This window comes from Dichomitus squalens, assembly GCF_000275845.1.
Source record: "Dichomitus squalens LYAD-421 SS1 unplaced genomic scaffold DICSQscaffold_1, whole genome shotgun sequence".
Taxonomy (NCBI): Eukaryota; Fungi; Basidiomycota; class Agaricomycetes; order Polyporales; family Polyporaceae; genus Dichomitus; species Dichomitus squalens.
The window spans coordinates 991,736-1,013,254 of record NW_006766883.1 but is presented as its reverse complement, the minus strand read 5'-3'; the positions used below and the strand labels follow the sequence as shown (position 1 = coordinate 1,013,254).

The following is a 21,519-nucleotide window of genomic DNA, read 5'->3' as shown; positions in this document are numbered from 1 at the left end:
CTGCCCTCAACGTTCACCATTACCACCTCTCTCAGTTCACGCCAACAGAGCTGTGGCCGCTCATGCACAGACGCTGCTCTCTGCATCTGGTGGTGTCTGCCACCTTTCAACACTCGAGGACCGGTTCGACTACTCAGCAATGAGTTTGGCACCGATCCTCCGCCTCGTCCTATGTGTATGTCACCCATGTTCTTCGGTAGGTCTCTTGTACCCTTACATCGTCGTGTACATGTCTCAAAGGTTCGTTCTTGCTCTTGCTGAGTTGGTAAGTGGCTTTACTAACCCAGCCTGATTTTGTGTTCTCGGCGTGCCTAATAAGTATCTCCATGTTGCGTACTAGTAGTCCTCAATGTATTCTACCTGCTTCCAATGATCATGTGCTATGGATAAGACAAATGTCCACCAGCGTGCGATCCAAACTATCAGCTAATATCTCACACACATGTGCATTCAACGACCATATCGTGGTTTGGGTGTGTCCTTCCATGGCAGGATCCTCACCAATTACCTACCATTGATGTTCATTGGCGCAGTCGTAAACGTACATTGTCGGCCATACGCCCTCTACGTTATGGTAACTAATGATCCGATGCTCAGCCAGGACCGACAGTCAGTGTTCAGGCGCCCCGCAAGGTCCGGCCATTGCAGAGCATACCTGGCGATTCTCTACCAGTTTTCGCCATCCCTTTGCCATATCTCGCCAATCTGGCCGTGTAAGACGGATGCCGGACATAACTGACCATTTCTTTCGCTTTTTTGCTGATGTCGAGCGGCACTCGCTCAGTTGGCGGGTTCGACCACGTGATAATCAGAGGTTATGTAAGTATTTTGCTTGTCTCAAATTCCCAGACTTGGGCACAGCGGAATCACGGATTGAGTTGCGGCTTTCTGCGTCTTGCTCCAGGAAAACACTGGTACTTCACTGCCTCGCTTCTCTTCCTCGTTCTTCTAGCTTGTATCTTTATTTCTTTTCATGTACTTCTGCTGAGACCGGCTCTTCCACTATGTTCACTGGCAACGGCATCAAAATCTTCACTGGTGCGTCTTCGTGCACCCAGATCGGTTCGTTCGCCCGCCTCAATCCTGTGCGCAGGCACTAGCCACCCCGAGCTTGCAGAGATCATCGCCCGACGGTACCAGTTCATCCTGCAGCATTTCAAGGAGCGAACGGTCTAACAGTCTCGTCTTCCAGACTCGGTGTACCTCTCGCAAGGGCTGAGGTGACCAAGAGCGGCATCGGAGAGAGCCATGTCCGCATCACCGAGTCCGTCCGCGAGGACGACGTGTACATCATCAACACCGGGTGCGGCGAGATCAACACGGCCCTCATGGAGGTCTGCATCATGATCCACGCCTGCAAAATCGCGAGCGCGAAGCGCATCACCGCCATCCTGCCTCTGTTCCCCTACGCCCGCCAGGACAAGAAGGACAAGAGCCGGGCACCCATCACGGCCAAGCTCGTAGCGAACATGCTGCAGAAGTCGGGATGCGACCATGTCATCGTGAGTGCTGCGGTTAGTGCGCCGGGTGTCGGGCTAGCGGTCTCACAAGCGACGGGACGAATGCTCGTGCTCGGGATGTGGATAGACCATGGACCTCCACGCCTCACAAATACAGGGCTTCTTTGACGTGCCTGTGGACAAGTGGGTTTTTCGTCGCTCATGGCAACTTGACTTGAGAGCTCACGTTTTTACCGGCCTCTAGCGTAAGTGACGCCGGTCTGTCCCGTTGTATTCTCGTTCACACATGTGTCTGTACCAGCTATACGCGGAGCCGTCGTCAATTCAGTACATCCGCACGAACTTCAACTTGTCTGACATCGTCATCGTGTCTCCCGACGCGGGCGGCGCGAAACGGTAAGTGGCGATCGTGCCCCGCAGTGTCAAGCGCGGAATGCTCACGTCTCACGTCTCTCGCGGCACCCGACAGAGCGACGTCCATGGCCGATCGGCTAGGGGTCGACTTCGCGCTGTTCCACAAGGAGCGCAAGAAGGCGAACGAGGTGTCGCGCATGGTGCTCGTCGGGCACGTCAAGGACAAGGTCGCGATCCTGGTGGACGACATGGCGGACACCTGCGGCACGCTCTGCCTCGCCGCGCAGCACCTGTCCGAGGCGGGGGTGGCGAAGGTGTACGCGATGGTGACGCATGGGATCCTGAGCGGGAACGCGCTGAAGAACGTGGAGGAGTCCGCGCTGGAGAAGCTGATTGTGACGAACACGCTGCCGCAGACGGAGAACGTCGCGAAGTGCGCCAAGATCGAGGTGATCGACATCGGGAACGTGCTCGCAGAGGTGATCCGGCGCAGTCACTATGGCGAGAGCGTGTCGAAGCTGTTCGACGAGGTGCCATACTAGCTGATACTTAGTTAGCGCACCCCCCCTAATTGTGAAACGGCGTATTGGGGCGGGGGACTGTTCGCGATTGGCTTGGCACGTTGTGGAGATGAAGACGATTTAGATGCGCATGAATTCTTGTACTATGTACCGAAAGCATTAATGACACGACGGATAGTCTTCCATACCGGCCATTGTGCCGAGCCTGGCCGTAGGCTAGTATAGAGTGCGAAACGGGACGAAGGGCCAAACGTCTATATGCAAGAACGGGGCTTTTTACCGAGGACTTGACACCGAGAAGGACTCGGTGCAGATCATGGCCGACCTCATGGGCGAGCCGGCGGGCGTGTTCGAGGCTCTGGGCTGTGTCAGCGAGGAAGGAGAGTGAAGATGCGGATCGCGATCAATGGTGTTCTCATTCGTGCGCGCGTGGGGAACTGTTCGGGCTGGAGATGGGAAGGCTGCGGGACATCACCCGCTGATCGCGGCGAATCAGGCCGGCAGGTTGGAGGGGTGGACATTGAACGTTTACGCGGGCGGCGCTGTGGGTGGTGACGACGGTGATGGCTGGGGATGCGTGGATTGGGTCGCGTACGGCGGTGGGCGGCGGGGGGGCGGGGGCGGGGCGGGGGGTGACGACGTGGCTGAAGCGAAGTGGGTCGGAGCTGGAGCACACGTCAGGAAGAGGGCGCGGCTAAAAAAGAAAGGTTCGATGAAGAGAGACGGGCCCATGTCCACGCGCACCCTGCTTCTCGTCCCATCAAGCAGCTACCCAATCAGCCCATCAGACTCGCAGAGTCAATATTAATGCCTTGTGTGGCGTTAGCGGGGAGGGGGCCGCATCTAATGCTTCCTGCCGTGCCATCTTCCACAGGCATGGAACCCGGCCGCGCTCATTTCATCTCAGAGCGAGCTCCCAGCGCGATGTGCCATCACCAGTCGGGTGGCTAGCTGGAGATGATTACCGAGGTGCAGTAAATGCGATCGGGTGATCGCTGTCGACACACAGCCGGCAATCTGGATTGTGTTCCAGACGGGCTGTCGGGGGGCGCGAGCAGCTTGCGGAGGAGGGAATAGAAGAGCGGTGAGCAGGGAAGAGGCCCCCGGACGCCAACGCAGCGCAGGAGGGAGCTAGCGGATTTGCAGGCGTCTGGGACGGCCGGAAGCTGTATCGGGAAGGAAAAGGCCCCGAAAAGGGAAGAAGGGCGGATTGCGGGACCGATTGTGGACGTGGCAAAAATAAACGGGAAAATAAATGGTGGATGATCGGCCGGGGAGGTGGATTCTGTTTCTGTCGAGGAGCCAGTGCCCGCCCAAAGCTGAGAGCGAGTTCACCTCCGGGCGTCTCCTGCTCCTGCTCTCGCTCTCTCCCTGCTCTTCCTTCCCCTCCACCCGCCGCTCCCTTCCCTTTCCCTCGTCCGCCCCGTCGCTCTGCGCCCGCCCCCTTCCGCCCTATCTTTATTCATCCTCCATGCGCCCTTGAACTCCCTGCGCTTCTCCTAATTCGCGACTCCTCGGGCGATGCAAGTCACATCCATATCATGTACACAAACCATGTCCACCAAGGCCATAATCCCCAAGTCCACCTCCACAACCCGTATCCGACACACATGTCCAACGGCCACGCGCCAAACAACCATCCCCCACACCAGCCCCCTCCGCCCCCTCCCCCCGCACACCGCGCCCAGGCGCCCACCGCGAAGGAGCGCATCACCGTCAAGGCCGTCCCCTCTGTCACCGTGCAGAACAACCAACTCGTCGTTGGCGACTCCGGAAGCAGTCAGTATATGCGCTTACCGCCCCTTCTCGCCCTCATGATGTTGGTTCACTCATATCCGTCTCCTCGGTTTGCAGGTTCCACGCGATCGTATACACCGCTCAAGTTGGTCGGAGATGGATCTTTTGGCACGGTCTGGCTCTGCGATTGGCATGGGACGCTACCGCCCAATACACCCTTGTCAGCCATGCAATGCGGTCCTGGGGCGAGGCCCGAATATGCGGGCAAGAGACTGGTCGCCGTCAAGAGGATGAAGAAGCAGTGGGAGGGCGGCTGGGACGAGTGCAAGAAGCTCAAGGAGCTCGAGGTGCGTCCCGTTTCTCTCCGCCACGATCCCAGCCCTTCATGCATCATCGTATGACAGTCGCTACGTGCGATATCCTATCACCCCAACATCATTCCGCTCTACGACTTCTTCCTCCTCCCTGACACCAAGGAGCTCTACTTCGTCTTCGAGTCTATGGAAGGCAACCTGTACCAGCTTATCAAGACTCGCAAAGGTAAACCGCTCGCGGGCGGTCTGGTTTCCTCCATCTTTCGCCAGGTCGTAGAGGGCCTCCACCACATTCACGAGTCGGGCTACTTTCATCGCGACATGAAGCCGGAGAACCTCCTCGTTACTACCACGGGGCTGTACGACTATCGCCCAGTGTCACCCCATGCTCCTCCAAATGCCCCTCCCGAGAGCGACGTTGTGGTCATCGTCAAACTTGCAGACTTTGGTTTGGCGAGGGAGACCAAGAGCAAGCCCCCTTATACGGAGTATGTCTCGACGCGGTGGTACCGCGCGCCAGAAGTTCTGCTCAAAAGCAGGGACTACTCCAATCCCGTGGACATGTGGGCACTTGGAACCATTATGGCGGAGCTAGTCAACTTGCGGCCGCTCTTCCCCGGTCAGGGAGAGGTAGACCAGGTGGCGAGAATCTGCGAACTTCTGGGCGATCCTTGCAGGGATTATGGCCATGACGCGAGAGGGAAGCCCATTGGCGGTGGAAAGTGGCCGCGGGGAGTTAAGATGGCACGCCAATTCGGGCTCTCGTTTCCGGAGGTGCGCATATACGCGGTCAGGGTCTCCCTTCCTTCGCCTTGCTGATCTTGTCATCTTCCAGATTCCGCCCAGAGACATCTACACCCTCTTCGATCGCTCAGTCCCGATCAAGCTGGTCGAGTGCATCGCTGATCTGCTGAAGTATGACCCTGACTTGCGCTTGACGAGCAAGCAATGCCTCGAGCACCCGTACCTCCTCGAGACGACGCCGCTGAACAACCCGCCTGGCCCTCCGGGGTATTCACAACCAGTTGTTTCCAACGGCCGTGCCGCTCGCTCCTCGCAACCCAACGGCGTGTCTCCCGCGCGGTCGCCACCCTCGGTTGCGCCTCGCAACATCCCCCCATCTCACTCTCACAACTCGTTTCCAGAGCAGCCAGAGTTCGAGCCCCAGCCGCCAGCGGCGACCGTGCAGATACCAGAAGCCTCCGCGTCTCACCGTACGCCTTTTTACGATACCCCTTCGTCACGCACGCAGGTCTCCGACGGAGGCAGCACGTCTCCATACCCTTCAGATGTCGCTCAGGTTCAATTACCCAACGGCTCGTATCCGCTTCGCTCTCGTACACCCTCGGAGCAGTCGCATGGATGGCCTTCTTACGCCTCGGACTCCCAGGGACCTTGGGATCCTATGGAGATCTCGCCTCATGTCGAGATCCCTCCGGACGGGTTTCCTCAATCGATGGACGTCCAGACATCTCCCATGCTCAGGGAGTACCCCGCGAGGCCGCAGGTCGAGGATTCCATCCAGGAAATCGTCAGCGGGAACATTCACGACATCACCGCACACCAGGCATCGAAGGGCAGGGGCACGGGTCTCTTCAAGAAGCCGAGCAAATGGGGCATCTCCAGCATGTTTGGCGGACATGGAGACAAGGGTGCACAAGCGCCTCTTCCGCCGTTGCCAGAACACCACGTCAGTTCTGCGGGGTCGACACCGTCACTCAAGCGCACGCAGTCCTCCAGCACGGACAGTCGCTCGCTGTCCGAGCTCTCTCCCATCCAGGAAGCTCCTCCGCGGATCGTGGACCCGAAGCAGCGGAAAAAGGAGGCCGAACGAATACGGCGGGAATCGGAGAAACAGCGACGTCTGCTCGCGGAGAAGATGCAGAAGGAGCAGGCGCGGGCGGTGTTGGAGAAGAGCAAGAGGTTCCGCGATCCGTCAGCATCGTTGGATTTCGAGTGGCGCAGCAGTTTCGCGATGATACATGGCGCGTCGAACAACGGCCAGCGGCCGAATGGCAAGCAGCCCGCGGCGGGCGGACCCATCCGCCAGACGCAGAGCCACGGCGTGTCCTCTATCGACGCCGCGGGAGGGAGCTTCGTGAGCAGCGTCGCCGAGTCGCATCCGCGAAGCGAGTGGCCAGGGCGGGACGAGCGATTACCCAAGGCTCGTCGGCGGGACTTCGACGACGATCACTCGATGTCGTCGACGGACATGCCGAGCGGCGTGTCCGTGATCTCGTTTGCGACGGTCGACAGCGATCCCGGCCCACCACGGTTACGACATCGACCGAGCGCGCTGGGGATCAGCAGGATGACGTCCATGTCGTCGTTGGGCACGCTGTCCGACGAGTTCTCGCCGCACGGCCGTTCGTCGTCGTCGCTGGCGATGGAGCAGCAGTTCGCGAACGAGTTCCATCTGCGCGCGTCGGTGGACTCGTCGTCTATCTCGGACGGGGGGTCGTCGCCCGCTGCGCCACCCATGCACATGCTCTCGCTGTCGTCGCCGATACCGTGGTCGCGGGAGCACGGGAGCAACTCGACGGTGGACAACGCTGAGGGGCGGCCGGCAGCGGCGGGGGAGAGGCCGACGCTGACGATCCCCCCGCAACCGACGCATCCGGTGGGGTTCCAGCCCCAGGGCCCGCTGAGTCCGTACGATCCGAGAGGGAATGGGAGCTATCCGTCCAGTCCTGGCATCGCGCCCAAGTCTGCGATTAATCCCATATTCAAAGTGGTGAGTGTATTATCTTTTTGCTGCGCGGGACGTCGTGTGCACGGGCTGATGGCGTACGGTCGACGCAGCCGCCGTTATCCTCGCTTCAAGCGCGACCAGGCTCGTTGCCACCCTTTTCGCAGCTCGAGGCGGTCGCGGAGGGCGAATATCCCCCACTATCGCCCATGTCGTTCACCTCGCCGGAGGACATCGGGAACGACTTCGGATAACCCTTGTAGTGCGCTTGGCCTCCTCTGCTTCGCTCTCTCCCTCACGGGTCCGCTGTTGTACATTCTTCTGGGTCGGCTGTCGCATATCACACTCATTCTTGCTTTCTATTTAACGGCTCACGTCCTGCTCGCATCTTTCCTCTCTGGCTCTGCTGCACGCGCTCCTGCACCGCTTCGCGCACTCCCCTGCATCTCGTCCGTCCCCATTCGCACCATTGTCGTCCTCGCCCTCCTCCGTCAATCACCGCATTCTCCCCGTCCCTCATTGCATGCGCACATTCTTCGCCTCCTTTTTGCATCTTCGACTTCCCTCTTCAGAACTTAACTGTTGCATTCGCTCGTCGTTCATTAGGACCCCACAGTTCACACGGTTTGCGCACTCCATCATCTCCTTTGGGGACGCTGCATCCGCACGCGCATCTTCATTCGGACCGTCGTGTGCGACGGAAGACGGCGCTGGCGCGTCCCCCCCACACACACTCGCTTACTTGCTATCTCATTTCCCTCCTCCACCTCCGCCTGCCCCCCAGCTCATATCCCCCCGTGCTTCCCCATTCGCTTTCACGGTGCCCGTACATTACAATTACCGCTATTTCTGACGACGCGCGCGCGCCTGTGGCGGCGCGCCGTGGCGTTTGCTGCTCGCATCGCATTACCCCCGTCTCGTCTCTATACGGACGCGGTTTATCATTTATCATACATAGACTGCATCTCATGTGTATTTGTACAGTACTCGAGGTGTCCCGCCAAAAAGGAGTTAAAACAGCACCTTGCCCCCGCGTGCGTGCTGTTCTCGCAAGGCGTGCGCGTGGCAAAGCCGGCTTGGCGTGCGACACGCGCAGGCTGTTGCGGGGCCCGTGAGGCCCTGACGCGGGGACGCCGGGCAGGACTCGCGCAGAAGCCCGAGAAGAGTTCTAAGTTGTGCGCGTGAGGCGAGCTGGAACGTTCCAGGGCGACGTGCTTGCGGGCAGAAGCGGATGGCATTTGGCAGGCGTTCACAGCCGTAACGCAAGACGGACGGTGCGTGGAGGGCTGAGCTACTATGAACTTGATACGCGTGCCACTACCACCGGCAGCGGTCGTACATGGCAGACGTCCTGTTGCGAAGAGCCGCCTGTCTCCTTGATGCATTATATGAAACGCGAGCTGGACGCTCCACGACTAGTGGGGTGCTGGCCGCTGTGCGCGCTCGCACAGGAAGTCCGACGTCAATGAAGGCTGACGGATGGCCTAGACCGCGCAGGTTGGGCACGAGCCAAGAGAATGAATGCACCCATGATCTGCCGTCCTACGCACGCTGTAACTCCGGAGCGGAGTGCGAGAACGTCGACGTCGAGGCTGTGGTAGATCGTGGGATTGACTGAAGGATGTGCCGAACTCTAACCTTTTCCGCGACGCGGGTCTGACGGACTTCGACGCCGATACGTACGCGGACCTACGGGTATGTTCTTGCGAAGGTGTCACACACCGATGCTGTGGGCAGGGACGCATGATGATGGTGTACGTCGGGGCGAACTGAGGTCCAAGAAGCATAGGCATTCCAAGACGGATTCGCGAGTCGCAGGTTGCGTTAGGGAAGCGGTACTTCGACGGATAGGTACGCTGAATGAGAGAAGGGTCACGTACAAGGGCACGATCGACCGGTATTCGCACGTCGGAGGAAGTCGAACGCACCGATGAAGGGATCGGATCGGTCTGACGTCGAGCGACAGCGCGGCAGAGTGTATAAGAGAACGATCACAGAGAGAATGGCATTGGCCCGCTATAGAGATGAGGCGACTGTATATAAGGGGGCCAGTGGGAGACCTAGTGATGATGTGCCTGCTCGAAGCGGAGACCGCTGATAAGGAACGGAGCGTCAGCATCACCTGCAGAGGCGGAGCGGCGCGAGGAAGCGTACCAGTATCTGTGAACGTCCAGGGACGGGAAGCGGGCAAGCTTCGAATTATTACAGCAGAAATAGGAGCACTGAAGGAGCACATACCCACACGCCCGCGGTCCTGGCTTGTCCTATTCACGATTACTGTGAGTACCTTGCTAGCAATTATAGCAGCGATGAGACTCACCAGGTTGATGAAGATCTTAGGATGACCGAGAGGACCTCCTCCTAGATATACGGTGAATAAGCGCCGCTAGTGAAGATGACGATACATACCACCGTCGCAGACGGCTTTGCGACCGTGGACAACACGGATGGGCTCTTTGTTAATCATTTCCATGGCGCTGAGCGGGTTAGGCTGGAGCTCCATAACAGTCTGCTCGAAACGCGGGCCCGAATGCTGCTGAGGTCGGGGACGCTGACTAGTCGACCATGTGTTCGGGTGATTGGGAGACTGGGGGATGGCGACAGATGAAGAGGGTGCCTCGTGCGTAGGAACAGGCGTTGAGGTAGAAGAAAGACGTGTGAGAGGGCGGGCAAGGCCCTGGAGAGCTCGGCGAGCCAGCATGGCGGTCAACGCAGAGTTGGGCGGGTCCCAAAACGGGAAGTCGGGCGGTTGGCCCAGGCGAGGACGGGAAGCGTGGGGAAACGGCCGGGCTGGTCCGGAAACCGGGCTCTGGAAGAGGCTCGAGCAGTGATGAGGCCGGTGACGTCACGGCTGTTGCCGGAAAAGGGAGGATGCACGGATAGGGACAGTGCTCGAATGTTCTACGGTCCAGTCGAGCCTGTTCATGAACTGTTCCTCCTAGTTCCAGCATTCTCGAATACGAGCAGTATATCTACCCCATGTCCGCCCAGCCAGCTCCCTAACTTTCTTTCGACGACCACATTTCTTAGATACCCTTCTCTCCCGCATACTTCTTTTCCATCATGAATAACATGCAATTTACGGACAAGACTCAAGAGTCGCTAGCCGCAGCGATTCAACTCGCGAAGGACTATGCGAACGCGCAAGGTACGTTCATTTGTTTCCGATCGCTGAGGTTCCACTTTCACTGACGCGCACGTTCACAGTGCATCCCGCGCACATAGCCTTCGCACTTCTCAATGAGGGCCAGAGCGAAGGAGGAGGTCCATCCACCTCTTCACTCTTCAGCTCGGTTATCGACAAGGCCGGCGGTGACACGGTACTTAACCTCCATTGCGCTCTAGAGTTCTACGAAGTTCTAACATATTTTCCCTAGGTTACAATTCGGAGAGCTCTCCAGAAGCTCATCGTACGACTGCCTACGCAGTCACCACCACCCGAAGAGGTCTCTCTCAGCTCTGCCGCCGCCAAGGTCATTCGTGAGGCCGACTCGCTCAGGAAAACCATGCACGACTCCTACATTGCTCAGGACCACATCCTCGCCGCCCTGATCAAGGACTCCTCGATCGCCCCCATCCTCAAGGAGGCGGGTCTTACCGAGGACGTCGTCAAGACGGCCATCGACCAAATCCGGGGTAATCGTCGTGTCGACAGCAAGAACGCCGAGCAAGGCTTCGACGCTTTGAACAAGTATGCGACTGACCTCACCGCTCTGGCCGAAGAGGGCAAGCTAGACCCTGTCATCGGTCGTGACAACGAGATTCGTCGTGTTGTTCGTATCTTGTGTAGGAGGTGAGTGGCTTCATTTGCCGGTCTCTGCTGCCCTGATGTTGCTAACTATGGACCTTCAGGACAAAGAACAACCCGATCCTCATCGGTGAGCCCGGTGTCGGAAAGTCTGCCATCGCCGAGGGTCTCGCGCAGCGGATCGTCAACCGCGACGTGCCGGCTTCGCTCATTGCACGCCTCTACTCCCTCGATATGGGTGCACTCATGGCGGGTGCGAAGTACCGGGGAGAGTATGAGGAGCGTATCAAGTCCGTCCTGAACGAAGTCGAGAAGGCCATCGAGGAGGGTCCCGGCGTTATCCTCTTCATCGATGAGTTTCACCTCATCATGGCCGGCTCTGGCGGTATGGACGCCGCCAACCTCTTCAAGCCCCTCTTGGCACGCGGCAAACTCCGCTGCATCGGTGCGACGACGCTTAAAGAGTATAGGGAATACGTCGAGAAGGATCCCGCTCTCGAACGTCGGTTTGCTCAGGTCATCGTCAACGAGCCTTCGGTCCCTGAGACGATATCGATCCTCCGTGGTATCCGCGAGAAATACGAGGTCCACCATGGTGTTCGCATTCTCGACGGGGCCCTCATCTCGGCTGCGCAACTGGCCCACCGTTACCTCACCTCAAGACGTCTTCCCGACTCTGCCATTGACTTGGTCGACGAGGCGTGCGCAAGGTAAGCTTTTGTGCTACTCCCTGCGGTGGTGTTCCAAGGCTTGCTAACTTGTATTTTGCAGCGTCCGTGTGACACGCGAGACTGCTCCCGAGGCCATTGACCAGCTCCAGCGCCGTAAGCTCGAACTCGAGGTCGAAATCCACGCTCTTGAGCGCGAAAAGGACGAAGCCTCCAAGGAGCGCCTCATCAAGGCCCGCAAAGCTATCGCAGACGTCGAGGACCAGCTCAAGCCCCTCCAGGCTGCCTACGAAGCCGAGAAGAAGCGCGGTGACGAGGTTCAGAACGTCCGCAAACGCATCGACGAGCTCAAGGCCAAGGCCGACGAAGCAGAGCGCCGTTACGACCTCGCAACCGCGTCGGACCTCCGCTACTACGCTATCCCCGAGCTCCAGAACCGGCTCGCGCAGCTTGAGTCGAAGAAGGCTGAAGAGGACCTGGCGCACGGCTCGGGTACCGACGTCGTCACCCCCGAGCAGATCGCGGAGATCGTCGGCAGGTGGACGAACATTCCTGTGACGCGCTTGATGAGCACGGAGAAGGAGAAGCTGCTCCGTATGGAGAAGATCCTCGCGGAGAGCGTTGTCGGCCAGCCTGAGGCGGTCAAGGCGGTTGCGAACGCGATTCGTCTGAGCCGCTCGGGTCTCCGGAACGCCAACAGGCCGATTGCCAGCTTCCTCTTCGCCGGTCCATCTGGTACTGGTAAGACCTTGATGAGCAAGACGGTAAGTTGTCTTCGTATGTGCACTACTCACGAATTTGTATACTAACGAGTCGGTTTCACAGCTCGCAACCCTGCTCTTCGATTCGCCCGAAGCCATGATCCGTATTGATGGATCCGAGTACTCCGAGAAGCACTCGATCGCTCGTCTCATCGGTTCGCCTCCGGGCTACGTCGGCCACGACGAGGGCGGCCAGCTCACGGAGTACATCCGCCGCAAGCCGTACTCGATCGTGCTCATCGACGAAATCGAGAAGGCGTCGCGCGAGTTCTACCAGCTGTTCCTCCAGGTGCTCGACGATGGTCGGCTCACGGACGGTCAGGGCCGCGTCGTCGACTTCCGCAACACCGTAATCATCATGACGGGCAACCTCGGCGCCGCATTCCTCAACGACATGGGTGAGGGCCCTGTCAAGCCTGCGACGCGTGAGCTCGTTATGGGTGCCATCCGCGGCCACTTCCCGCCAGAGTTCATCAACCGTATCGATGAGATCGTCATCTTCGTAAGTATTCTCTTGCTACATGGCGTGCAAGTATCGAACATCATGCTAACTTGTGTTTCTACAGCGCACGCTCTCTCGCAACAACGTGCTGAAGATCGTCGACCTCCGCCTCAAGGAGGTCCATGAACGCCTCGCGGATCGGAAGATGACGCTCCAGCTCGACGACGCGGCGAAGAACTACCTGATGTCGATCGGGTACTCTCCCGCGTACGGCGCGCGGCCGCTCAACCGTGCGATCCAACAGGAGCTCCTCAACCCGCTCTCGGTCATGATCCTCTCCGAGCGCATCCGCGATGGGGAGACGATCAAGGTCCAGTTCGACGGGCCGCACAACCGGCTGTTCATCGTGCCTAACCACGAGGGCACTGGCGAGGAGATGGACGTCGACTACGACGAAGACGACATCGAGATCGAGGAGATGGATTGAACTTGCGGCGGCGGAGTGAGGAACGCACGAGCAATGTAAGATCAAATGGGCTTATGAGTTCCGACGATAGATGGACTTCGCAGATTTGGAGATATCCACTGTATAGCTGATCTTGTCGCATTGTACTGTATCAGTAGACACCACATTCAAAATCACTGTACCATAGGCTAGTAATCGCATTCCATATCTGTCTCTTACATGTCCGTCGACTGCGCAAGACGAGTGTAGACCTTACACGGTTAGTTATGTCAAGCATTCTCTCGTTTCACCTTCTCTAGATCCGGTCGCCTGTCGTCCGCCCTAACTTGTCTGAATAGCGAAGGCCGCGGGTGGCTAGCTGTGTTCTTCCAATGGAAATGACACTAGAATGCCCATCACAGTGCTCAATCAGTCATCATCATCCTTAAAGAGGATATGGGAAATCTCACCCGTCGTCCATTGAACAAGTCAAACTCAATGCCCAATTGTCGGAAGTGGTAGTCGTGGTGTTTGTCTACCATGTACGCGAACGCCTCGCGAGCACGCACATCCCTTGGCCCTTTCCACGTCCTGCTTCGGAACCGCTGCTTATCCTCCTCCGTGATATCAGGGTGGTCCATATCCTCTTCCTTTGGGTGGAGGAGATTGATTGTGTAGGAGCAGCCGTCCCACGGACATGGCCAGATCAGTAATGCGTTGACGTTGGGAGGATGCCATAGCTGCGATGGGAGTCTGGCTAGCAGGTCAGGATCAACGGGGGTGCTGGGACGCGAAGGGGTACTTGTAGGGGATCCGAGGGTAGTTGAGGGAGGTGAGAAGTCTGGATCGTAGGTCCGCATCATAGCCTCGTCTGTGTATGGCTCCGGCAGGTAAACATCTACTATTCTGGGCGAGGCAGCTCGTCTGGTCGTCTTCTACAAGAGATGCGTGGTCAGCACGCTCAAGTCTTACAACAGGATAGGACGACAGCTACAGTCGCAGGTTTACTCTTGCGTCTGGCAGGATTGGGACGGCGAGGGAGATCCTCAAGGTCCGTATCGTCCTCCAGGCTGACGTCGGCCCCGTCCCAGACACCAAAGACTCGGCCGGCTTCCTTAGCTTCCCTACGAAGATGACCCACTCTACCTAGCCACGCGGTCCAAATGTCCACGTCGATCCACTTGTTTTTGTTATTCAACTTTTGCTCTTCTATCAGCCATTTGGCGTGCTCCGCGATGCGAGAGCGCACTTCTGCCCTGGAGACGTGCCGTAATGTATGCTCACGACCTGCCTTCATCCGGCCGGCTGTGTTGTGCTCGATGTCGGAGTCCGACTCAATGTAGAGCGGCCGATGTTGGCGGGCGGCGCCGAGGTATGCGAAATGCTTGAAGTACAGGTCGATGAACCATTCTGGAGTGCGTTTCTCGAGCTTGGTATGATTGTTTGCGTGAGTGTTCGATCCTGCGTCTAGGGCAAGAAGGGTTCGCAGGGTGTAATGTAGCTGGTAGCGAGAGAGGTACTTCACACCAAAATGAGCCTATAGGAGAGTGCTCACAAGATAGGACTAGAACACCTACGCGGCGACTGAGTTCATATGTGTTGATATGCATGGAATTCACGGCATATCTGCGAGTCCTGCGAATGGCCTCAGGGAGCGTCGTGGAGGTCTAGCGCAAGAGACGGACATACATAGTGTTCAACATCAAAGTCCTTGGAACGTCGTCAGCTATTATCAGTAAGTCATGAGAAGCTCATGTAGTACAGGCAGGCGGTTATACTTACCGTTGAGATATACGGCTGTGTTGATCCGCGTGCCTTGGATCTTGACCTTGATCTTGAGCTGGCCACCAGAGAACCCTGGAGTTGGGTGATACATTTGCTTGAGCGTGAGAGTACTTGGTCGAGCCTCTGGGTTGAGCGTTGCCCTCGCGACCAGGTCGCGGTCGCGTAGGTCCTCCTCAATGCCGGCGATGGCTTCGGGGGTCAGCCATGTGAGGCGTTGGATTTCGAGGACTCCATGAAAGCGCACTGGGACCTTCTGTACCTCATACAACTCCTTGTTGTACTCGGGCTGGAACTGTTCACATTCGTCTAGGCTGCAGAAATGATTGTTGAGTATGTTGATTGCAACCTCCTGTGACTTCATGCGTACCCTGTGATACTGCCGTTCCCTTCAAGGAGAAGGCATTCCAGCGCCACGATGTTCCTCTGCGTTGTGTTCGGCACGGTGGTCGTCAGCGCGTCTTCCTCGAGAAATGGACCGAAGGGCTCATTGATGAGGTCAGAGAGGCGTACACTCATCTATACCTGCTACGATCGTTGAAAGCTTGCAAAGCTAAGTCGAATAGCCAGACATAGCTGCTGCTGCTGCTGCTGCTGCTGCTGCGGCAGACAATGGTCAGCGTTTGTCGATTGTTACGTTAGCTTTCCAGAAACGAATATCAAGAAGGGTACCGCAAATGGCACCTAGCTCTTCCAGCAGGACATCGCACATGACCTAATCGAGGCTTTTATACTACCCGTGAGATTAATCCATGGCATCGCTGCAATTCGTCTCAAGGGCCATGTATGAGTAGGACACTCGATGAGCACGATTGAGATCACATGTAAATACAGTGTCGGCCAGCAATCAAACTCCGAGATCGTGTCTCCGTGACCAGATGAACGATTATAGATCACAGAGACACGCGGAGAGACCGGATGCAAGTCAACTAGCTTCCTCTTTGATTCTATCGGGTTCAGGTCGCCTGTCATCAACTTTGACGTTTCTGAACTGTGTCGGGCGAGGTTGGCTAGACGAATATCTCCAACGGAAAGCATACTGCATATAGGAAAACAAGTTAACAATTTGTGTACATGACTGAGAAAAGTCGGAAACAACGAAGACTCACACGGTCGCCAACCAGGTCAACGTCAATGCCTGCGTCATTGAAATGCCAATGATGGTGTCTGTCGACCATGTATGCAAACGCCTCACGGGCCCAGGCATCGCTTCTTGACCATTGCTTTCTCCGAAACCGCTGCTTATCCTCTTCCGTGATATCCTGATGGTCCATGTCTTCGTCCGTTAAATGGAAGAGGTCGATGACATAGGAGCAGTTTTTCCAAGGACATGTCCAAATCTGTAGTGAATTGACATTTGGAGGTTGCCACAGCTGCGAAGGAAGCAGTGCTAATAGATCGGGGTCGACTGGCGTGCTCGGGCGCCCGGGGCTGCTCACTGGGGAGCCGAGGGTGGTGGACTGAGGTGAGAAGTCTGGGTCATACGTGCGCAGCATCGCCTCGTCCACTTTTCTGCCATGGGTCGGATACGGTAGACGAGCGTCCACCGCCATCGGCGAAGGGGAACGGGGGCTGACCTGCCGAGCGAGTCCTCTCTGTCATTCCGATCGCGTCAACAACCTGCAACCCCTACGCCGCGTACAAGCCTACCACCTTGCTTCTTTCCTTGTTGACTACCTTGCGTCCAGTGCTGCATTCCGGAGGAGAGGAACGGCCGTCCGCCACCCTGGCGTCAGCCGAAGCGAACCAGAGAGCCCAGACCCTCAGGTCGAGCCATTTGCCGTGTTTCCGTTGCTTCACTTGATCCATGACCCATTGACCGTGCTGTTGGATGAGCGAGAGGACTTCTTCCTGCGAGACGGAACGGGGACTATGCTCGCGGCCACGCTTCAATCTTCCGTTGGCTCCAGGCTCGATATCCGAGTCTGAGTCCGAGTCGTAGATGGGACGCTGCCGACGTTGTTCGAAAGAGTACGCTCTGTGTCGCAGATAGAGCTCTGCAAACCATTCGGGGGTGCGTCCAGCCAGAGGCGTCTTGTTGTCACTCCACGACTTCCCAGGGCCCGCGTCGATCCCTAGGAGTTTCTGCAGTTCGTGCAGCAGCCGCCATCGAGCCAAATACTGTGGGATGCTCGGGATGTGAGCGGAAGTGAGAGAACAGAGGGCTTACTTTTCGGCTGCGCTCGTAGGTTTCGATATGTAGCGAAGCGACTTCATATCTACGAGTGCTTCTGGATGCGCTCCAGTCTGAGCTGTCTTAGAATGCAAGGACGCCAATCAATTGCACCGACCGAGCCACTAGCATTAAGCCTTTCGGAATGTGGATGGCTAGAGATCAAGATCAGCATCAATGCAGATACAGATGGGCTCTAGCAATCCAGGAAGTGCAGAGTTCGTTGGCTTGCTCACACTGTAGGTATGAAACGGGCATCCACTTCTCCCCTCGAATGATTACTCTGATTTTGAGGCCAAGGTCGAAGGAGAACCAAAAGTTGAGTTCCTCGGCATAGTTTCGGCCTTGGCTGTCGGGTAGAGCATTTCGGTGGGTGGCGATACGAGCGACACGATCTCGTTCCTGCAAGGCTCCACCTATCGTGTCGATTGTTTCGGGGGAAAGCCACTTGAGATTGCTAATTTCTAGGACGCCGGTGAACGTCACATGTCTGCAGCGTTCCAGGTCATACTCCGGCTGGCATGGTTCGCATTCATCGAGGCTGGAACGGAAGGTGAGCGAGTTATCTTTGTTTGTACTGGGACTACGCATACCCTACAATCTCATTGGTGCCTTCTAGCTCGAACTGTACACAATCCAGGACGAGCGGATTTTTTACGGTTGTGTTGCGCACGTCGCTAGTGAGCGCATGTTCCTCTTGAAATGGCCCGAAGGGTGCGGCGAGCAGATCTTGGTTGAATATGGCTGATCTTTGGGACATGTTGGGCTCGGCACTGCCGGGCCTTGCGGCGGTCGAAGTCCGGTTGATGGAAAGGAACGGCCGCTGCAGCGACGGCGCAACCCGGTGGAGGCACGTGCTTTCCCAAAACGGACATGAGCATGGACGGAGCATGTAGCAGCGATGCCAGGAGTGTCTGTCTCGACCACGAACAACCTACCTAGTCCACCGTACTTTCCTTCATGACGGTCGACTCGAGCGACCCCACCATCTCTATACCCATTGGCATCACTATCGGTCTTCTCGCGTCCTTCATTCAATCCCTCGGTCTCACAATCCAGCGTAAGAGCCATGTACTGAATCAAGCCCTGCCGGAGCAGCAGCAGAAGGTCGAGCACCGCAGACCGTACGTTTCGTGCCCTCCCGCGCTCATCTCCGTTGCTGATTACTCTGTAGGCTGTGGCTACTTGGCTTCGGTATGTATTAACCTGCTCCTTCATGTGCCCCTGTCATGTTCTCATACATACTTCACAGCCATCTTCCTCTCCTCCAACCTCTTCGGCTCTCTGGTACAGATCGCCTCCTTGCCCGTGGTCATACTGGCCCCGCTTGGCGCAGTCTCTCTCCTTTGGAATGCCTTCTTTGCCCGGCTCCTCCTCGGCGACGTCTTCTCCCCATGGATGATTCTTGGCACTCTATTAATCGCCGGCGGCGCCATCCTCATCGCTGTTTTCGGCATTGTACCCGAACCGACACACTCCATCGAAGACTTGCTGCGCCTGTTTGATCGTCCTGCGTTCATAGCGTACTTCTCGTTGCTTGGCTTCGTCGGATCAGTCTGGCTGGCAACTGTACGTAACTATGCCGCCTGACGGTCGCGTGCACACTGAACGTTTACAACAGGCCCATGCAGTGGAATATTACTATTATCGTCGGTACAAGCCGGTGGACATCAGCCCTCCCCTGTCTCCCCTCCTAGTACCTAATGCCGCACCCTCCATCTTGACTACGGCTACCACTGCGAACCATGCGCTCGACCCGACGTCTCCTACCGAACGTACACCGCTCATTGATCGCAAGCCCCAACCTCGCTCCAAAACTCCTTCTCCATCACCTCCTGGTTCCGTGGTCTCCATGATTGCTAGCCCTCTTTCCTATGCATCGCGGTCTCCGCGCACACCTCTCTTTCTCGCCGCTTCTTATGCGTCTATCTCGGGAATCATCTCTGGGATGTGCCTAATCTTCGCCAAGAGCGGTGTAGAGCTGCTGCTACTCACTCTCGGAGGTGACAACCAATTCTGGAGGTGGCAGGCGTGGGTTCTGCTGCTTAGCTTGATCGTCTTCGCCCTTTTGCAGCTGTGGTACATGCACAAGGGCTTGATACTCGCGGATCCCACCTTAGTCTGCCCACGTGAGTACATGCGCTTCCTTCACAGGTCATTCCTGACACTCAGCCCTATCTAGTGGCATTCTGCTTCTACAACCTATCTTCCATCGTTAATGGTCTGATATATTTCGATCAGTTCTCGTTGTTGTCCACCACGCACCTACTGCTTGTTCTCCTCGGCATCGTCGTGCTCCTCGCGGGAGTCTATGTTATCAGCTTCCCGCCCGAGGGCGGCCGAGGCGTCGACATTGGCACCTGGACCGAAGAAGAATCAGCCACAGAGCTCGTCAACACGGGCGAAGAGAGCGACATCGAGGCTCAGGACGTTGAGATCTACGAGGACGAGCCCCTCCCAATGGGGAACGAGGAACGCCCAGGATCCCCGCGCGGCCGCACACAAACGCACGGGCTGGGGCTACAGGTCATCACCGAACCGCCCGCCCCCATCGTAGCCCCTCAGCTCTCGCCACGCCCACCGAGCCCCAGCCCACGCTCATGCGTACGCAGCCCTCTATCTTCGCGCGGACACGGCCGGCAACAGACCGACTCCGCATTGCTTACATCCACCTCGCGACACTCGCGCTCGTCCTACACCGCGAGCACAGGCGGCCCTGCGGGCGGTGATGCCACCGCCACGTCTGACGCGCACGCCAGCCCTGGCACCGCCGCTCGCCGGCGGCGGCGGACCACGCTCGAGCCAGGGTCGTCGCTCAGCCCGAACGCGCAGCATCCGCTCTCGCCCAGCGCGTCCGCCCTGGGCGGCTTCTCCATCGGGTTGTCCCCGATAAGCCCCGGGTTCTCCATCGTGCCCCGCGAGCGGCGGAGGCGCCCGAGCGCGCTGCCCGCGGTTGGCTCGGGGTTGGCGAACAGCGTGCATGGCGGTTATGGCGCTGCTGATGTGCCCGCGAGCCCGACGCCGCTTCCGCGCGGCGCTGGGGGGGCCAATGGGGGCGACGCGCAGACCGCCCTGGGGGCGGGCGCGCGACGAGTGCCTTTTGGAGTTGGGTGGAGGATGCGCCGCGTCGTTAGTGAGGGGGATGCAGAGGGGCAGAGGCGAGGGCATGCTGCTGCTCCTGCGGGTCAGATAGAGGGGCTGCCGGAGGGCACCGACCGGGATTTGGAGTGGGATGCTGAGCGGGGGGGCGCGGGGACGGCACAGGAGGAGGAGCAGGGCTCTGGGGGCGCCGGACGCCGGGCGAAGGCAAGGTGGAAATGGCTGCAGACCGTTGCGGAACGCGTCGTAGGTGGTGGGGGCCAGGATTCGGGATGAGGGAGACGGACGCGGCGCCGCGGCGGTAGCAGCTTGCTGTAGTGACGGCTGGACATTTTCTTGAGACTAGCACTCACTTGCATATACGATACCAAACTACGGTTCCCGCAGGCGACAACTGGACCCTGAGGTGGAGATAAGTACGAGACATGCTCGCTCACCGTTTTGTGCTGTGTGCGGGCGGATGTTGACGTCTGAGTGCTAGCAGGTTCTGGAGGTCCACATCAGTGGCTAATATATCACTCCACAGGTTCTGTGCTCTGTAGCCTTTCCATCAGCAAATCGGCTGAGAAAGTGCAGGTGGAGCCGTTGCTGTTGCCGTATGTACACACACCCTCTAGAGCCTGGTTGCAGGAAGTGAATATGTATGTAGTGCGGAGATTTGTTGCGCAGGTGTGGTATACGATCTGCGCGCGCCTTCGCGGGAAGTCCGGAGTTTTGCGTTGTCTGACGTCCATCAGACGAGAGAGATCAATGAGCCGGGCGTTGGCCCTGTGCCGTAAAGGCTGTTTGCGGTACGCGACCGGGCTGCTGAGACAGATGAGACATGTGGGTCGACACGTCTGGCCAACAGGGTGGCCGGTCAGCCAACTGAATTGACTGCCAGGGCGTGGCCGGAGGTAAGCGGAGGGCCAGGAACTGGGTGTGGAAAGGCAATCTGAGGTGCATGATGAACGCGCCAGGTGTGTCCTGAGCCTTGCTTTCTTTACAGACGCAGCAAGTCGATGCTATGACGACGACATACGAGGCGTTGAGGTGGTAAGTATGTCGTAGAATGTGTCATGGCTCTTTGTTGGAAGCGTGGCTGATCGGGAAGAACCAAAGGAGGATGCTCTCAAACGTCGGATCGGGATTGGCGTCTAGCCACCATCACAGATCGCGATCTATTACACAGACGCGACGATGCTCCGCGACGATGAGCACGTGACCGCGTGGGGAGGAGGTGCAGGTGCGGTTTGCGTGTTATCTGTTCTCGCGGCTGCCGGTTCATGGGAGAGCTTTTGGGCTGGAGGCTGCTGGAGGGGGCATGGATGAATAGAAGCCGTGGGG

General features: G+C 57.8%; 7 protein-coding genes across 7 annotated transcripts; 4 read left to right on the top strand and 3 right to left on the bottom strand.

Annotated features, from left to right (window-relative positions):
* Window positions 1-1,004: 1,004 nt before the first annotated feature.
* Window positions 1,005-2,356, top strand: DICSQDRAFT_47229 (phosphoribosyl pyrophosphokinase; the record flags this gene model as incomplete). The annotated part of the gene is made up of 6 exons (XM_007359822.1): window positions 1,005-1,038; window positions 1,094-1,133; window positions 1,193-1,502; window positions 1,588-1,647; window positions 1,762-1,856; window positions 1,930-2,356. The coding sequence occupies 6 exons, from the start codon at window positions 1,005-1,007 to the stop codon at window positions 2,354-2,356; spliced, it is 966 nt and encodes a 321-aa protein (XP_007359884.1).
* Window positions 2,357-3,921: 1,565 nt separating this feature from the next.
* Window positions 3,922-7,870, top strand: DICSQDRAFT_176501 (Pkinase-domain-containing protein). The gene is made up of 5 exons (XM_007360154.1): window positions 3,922-4,114; window positions 4,190-4,419; window positions 4,477-5,160; window positions 5,222-7,120; window positions 7,189-7,870. The coding sequence occupies exons 1-5, from the start codon at window positions 3,946-3,948 to the stop codon at window positions 7,327-7,329; spliced, it is 3,123 nt and encodes a 1,040-aa protein (XP_007360216.1). The 5' UTR covers window positions 3,922-3,945; the 3' UTR covers window positions 7,330-7,870.
* Window positions 7,871-7,961: 91 nt separating this feature from the next.
* On the bottom strand, window positions 7,962-10,104 carry DICSQDRAFT_130965 (uncharacterized protein). Its single transcript, XM_007360153.1, has 5 exons — window positions 9,485-10,104; window positions 9,396-9,436; window positions 9,314-9,339; window positions 9,230-9,235; window positions 7,962-9,169 (listed from the first exon to the last, which is right to left on the bottom strand). The coding sequence occupies exons 1-5, from the start codon at window positions 9,774-9,776 to the stop codon at window positions 9,136-9,138; spliced, it is 399 nt and encodes a 132-aa protein (XP_007360215.1). The 5' UTR covers window positions 9,777-10,104; the 3' UTR covers window positions 7,962-9,135.
* Window positions 10,105-10,138: 34 nt separating this feature from the next.
* DICSQDRAFT_95405 (uncharacterized protein) lies at window positions 10,139-13,181 on the top strand (the record flags this gene model as incomplete). Its single annotated transcript, XM_007360152.1, has 7 exons — window positions 10,139-10,223; window positions 10,283-10,395; window positions 10,453-10,868; window positions 10,928-11,533; window positions 11,595-12,255; window positions 12,317-12,754; window positions 12,819-13,181. 7 exons carry the CDS (start codon window positions 10,139-10,141, stop codon window positions 13,179-13,181), a joined length of 2,682 nt encoding a protein of 893 aa, XP_007360214.1.
* A 455-nt stretch (window positions 13,182-13,636) lies between these two features.
* Window positions 13,637-15,428, bottom strand: DICSQDRAFT_43523 (uncharacterized protein; the record flags this gene model as incomplete). Its single annotated transcript, XM_007359705.1, has 5 exons — window positions 13,637-14,074; window positions 14,134-14,658; window positions 14,717-14,785; window positions 14,902-15,235; window positions 15,292-15,428. Coding segments are annotated over 5 exons (1,503 nt in total), but the record flags the coding sequence as incomplete, so codon positions are not given.
* Window positions 15,429-15,763: 335 nt separating this feature from the next.
* On the bottom strand, window positions 15,764-17,854 carry DICSQDRAFT_176498 (uncharacterized protein; the record flags this gene model as incomplete). The annotated part of the gene is made up of 7 exons (XM_007360151.1): window positions 15,764-15,960; window positions 16,031-16,516; window positions 16,575-17,042; window positions 17,092-17,152; window positions 17,213-17,249; window positions 17,331-17,635; window positions 17,688-17,854. 7 exons carry the CDS (start codon window positions 17,852-17,854, stop codon window positions 15,847-15,849), a joined length of 1,638 nt encoding a protein of 545 aa, XP_007360213.1. The 3' UTR covers window positions 15,764-15,846.
* Window positions 17,855-18,010: 156 nt separating this feature from the next.
* DICSQDRAFT_158451 (uncharacterized protein) lies at window positions 18,011-20,789 on the top strand. The gene is made up of 5 exons (XM_007360150.1): window positions 18,011-18,218; window positions 18,269-18,288; window positions 18,347-18,663; window positions 18,716-19,223; window positions 19,277-20,789. The coding sequence occupies exons 1-5, from the start codon at window positions 18,055-18,057 to the stop codon at window positions 20,467-20,469; spliced, it is 2,202 nt and encodes a 733-aa protein (XP_007360212.1). The 5' UTR covers window positions 18,011-18,054; the 3' UTR covers window positions 20,470-20,789.
* The last annotated feature ends 730 nt before the right edge of the window (window positions 20,790-21,519 follow it).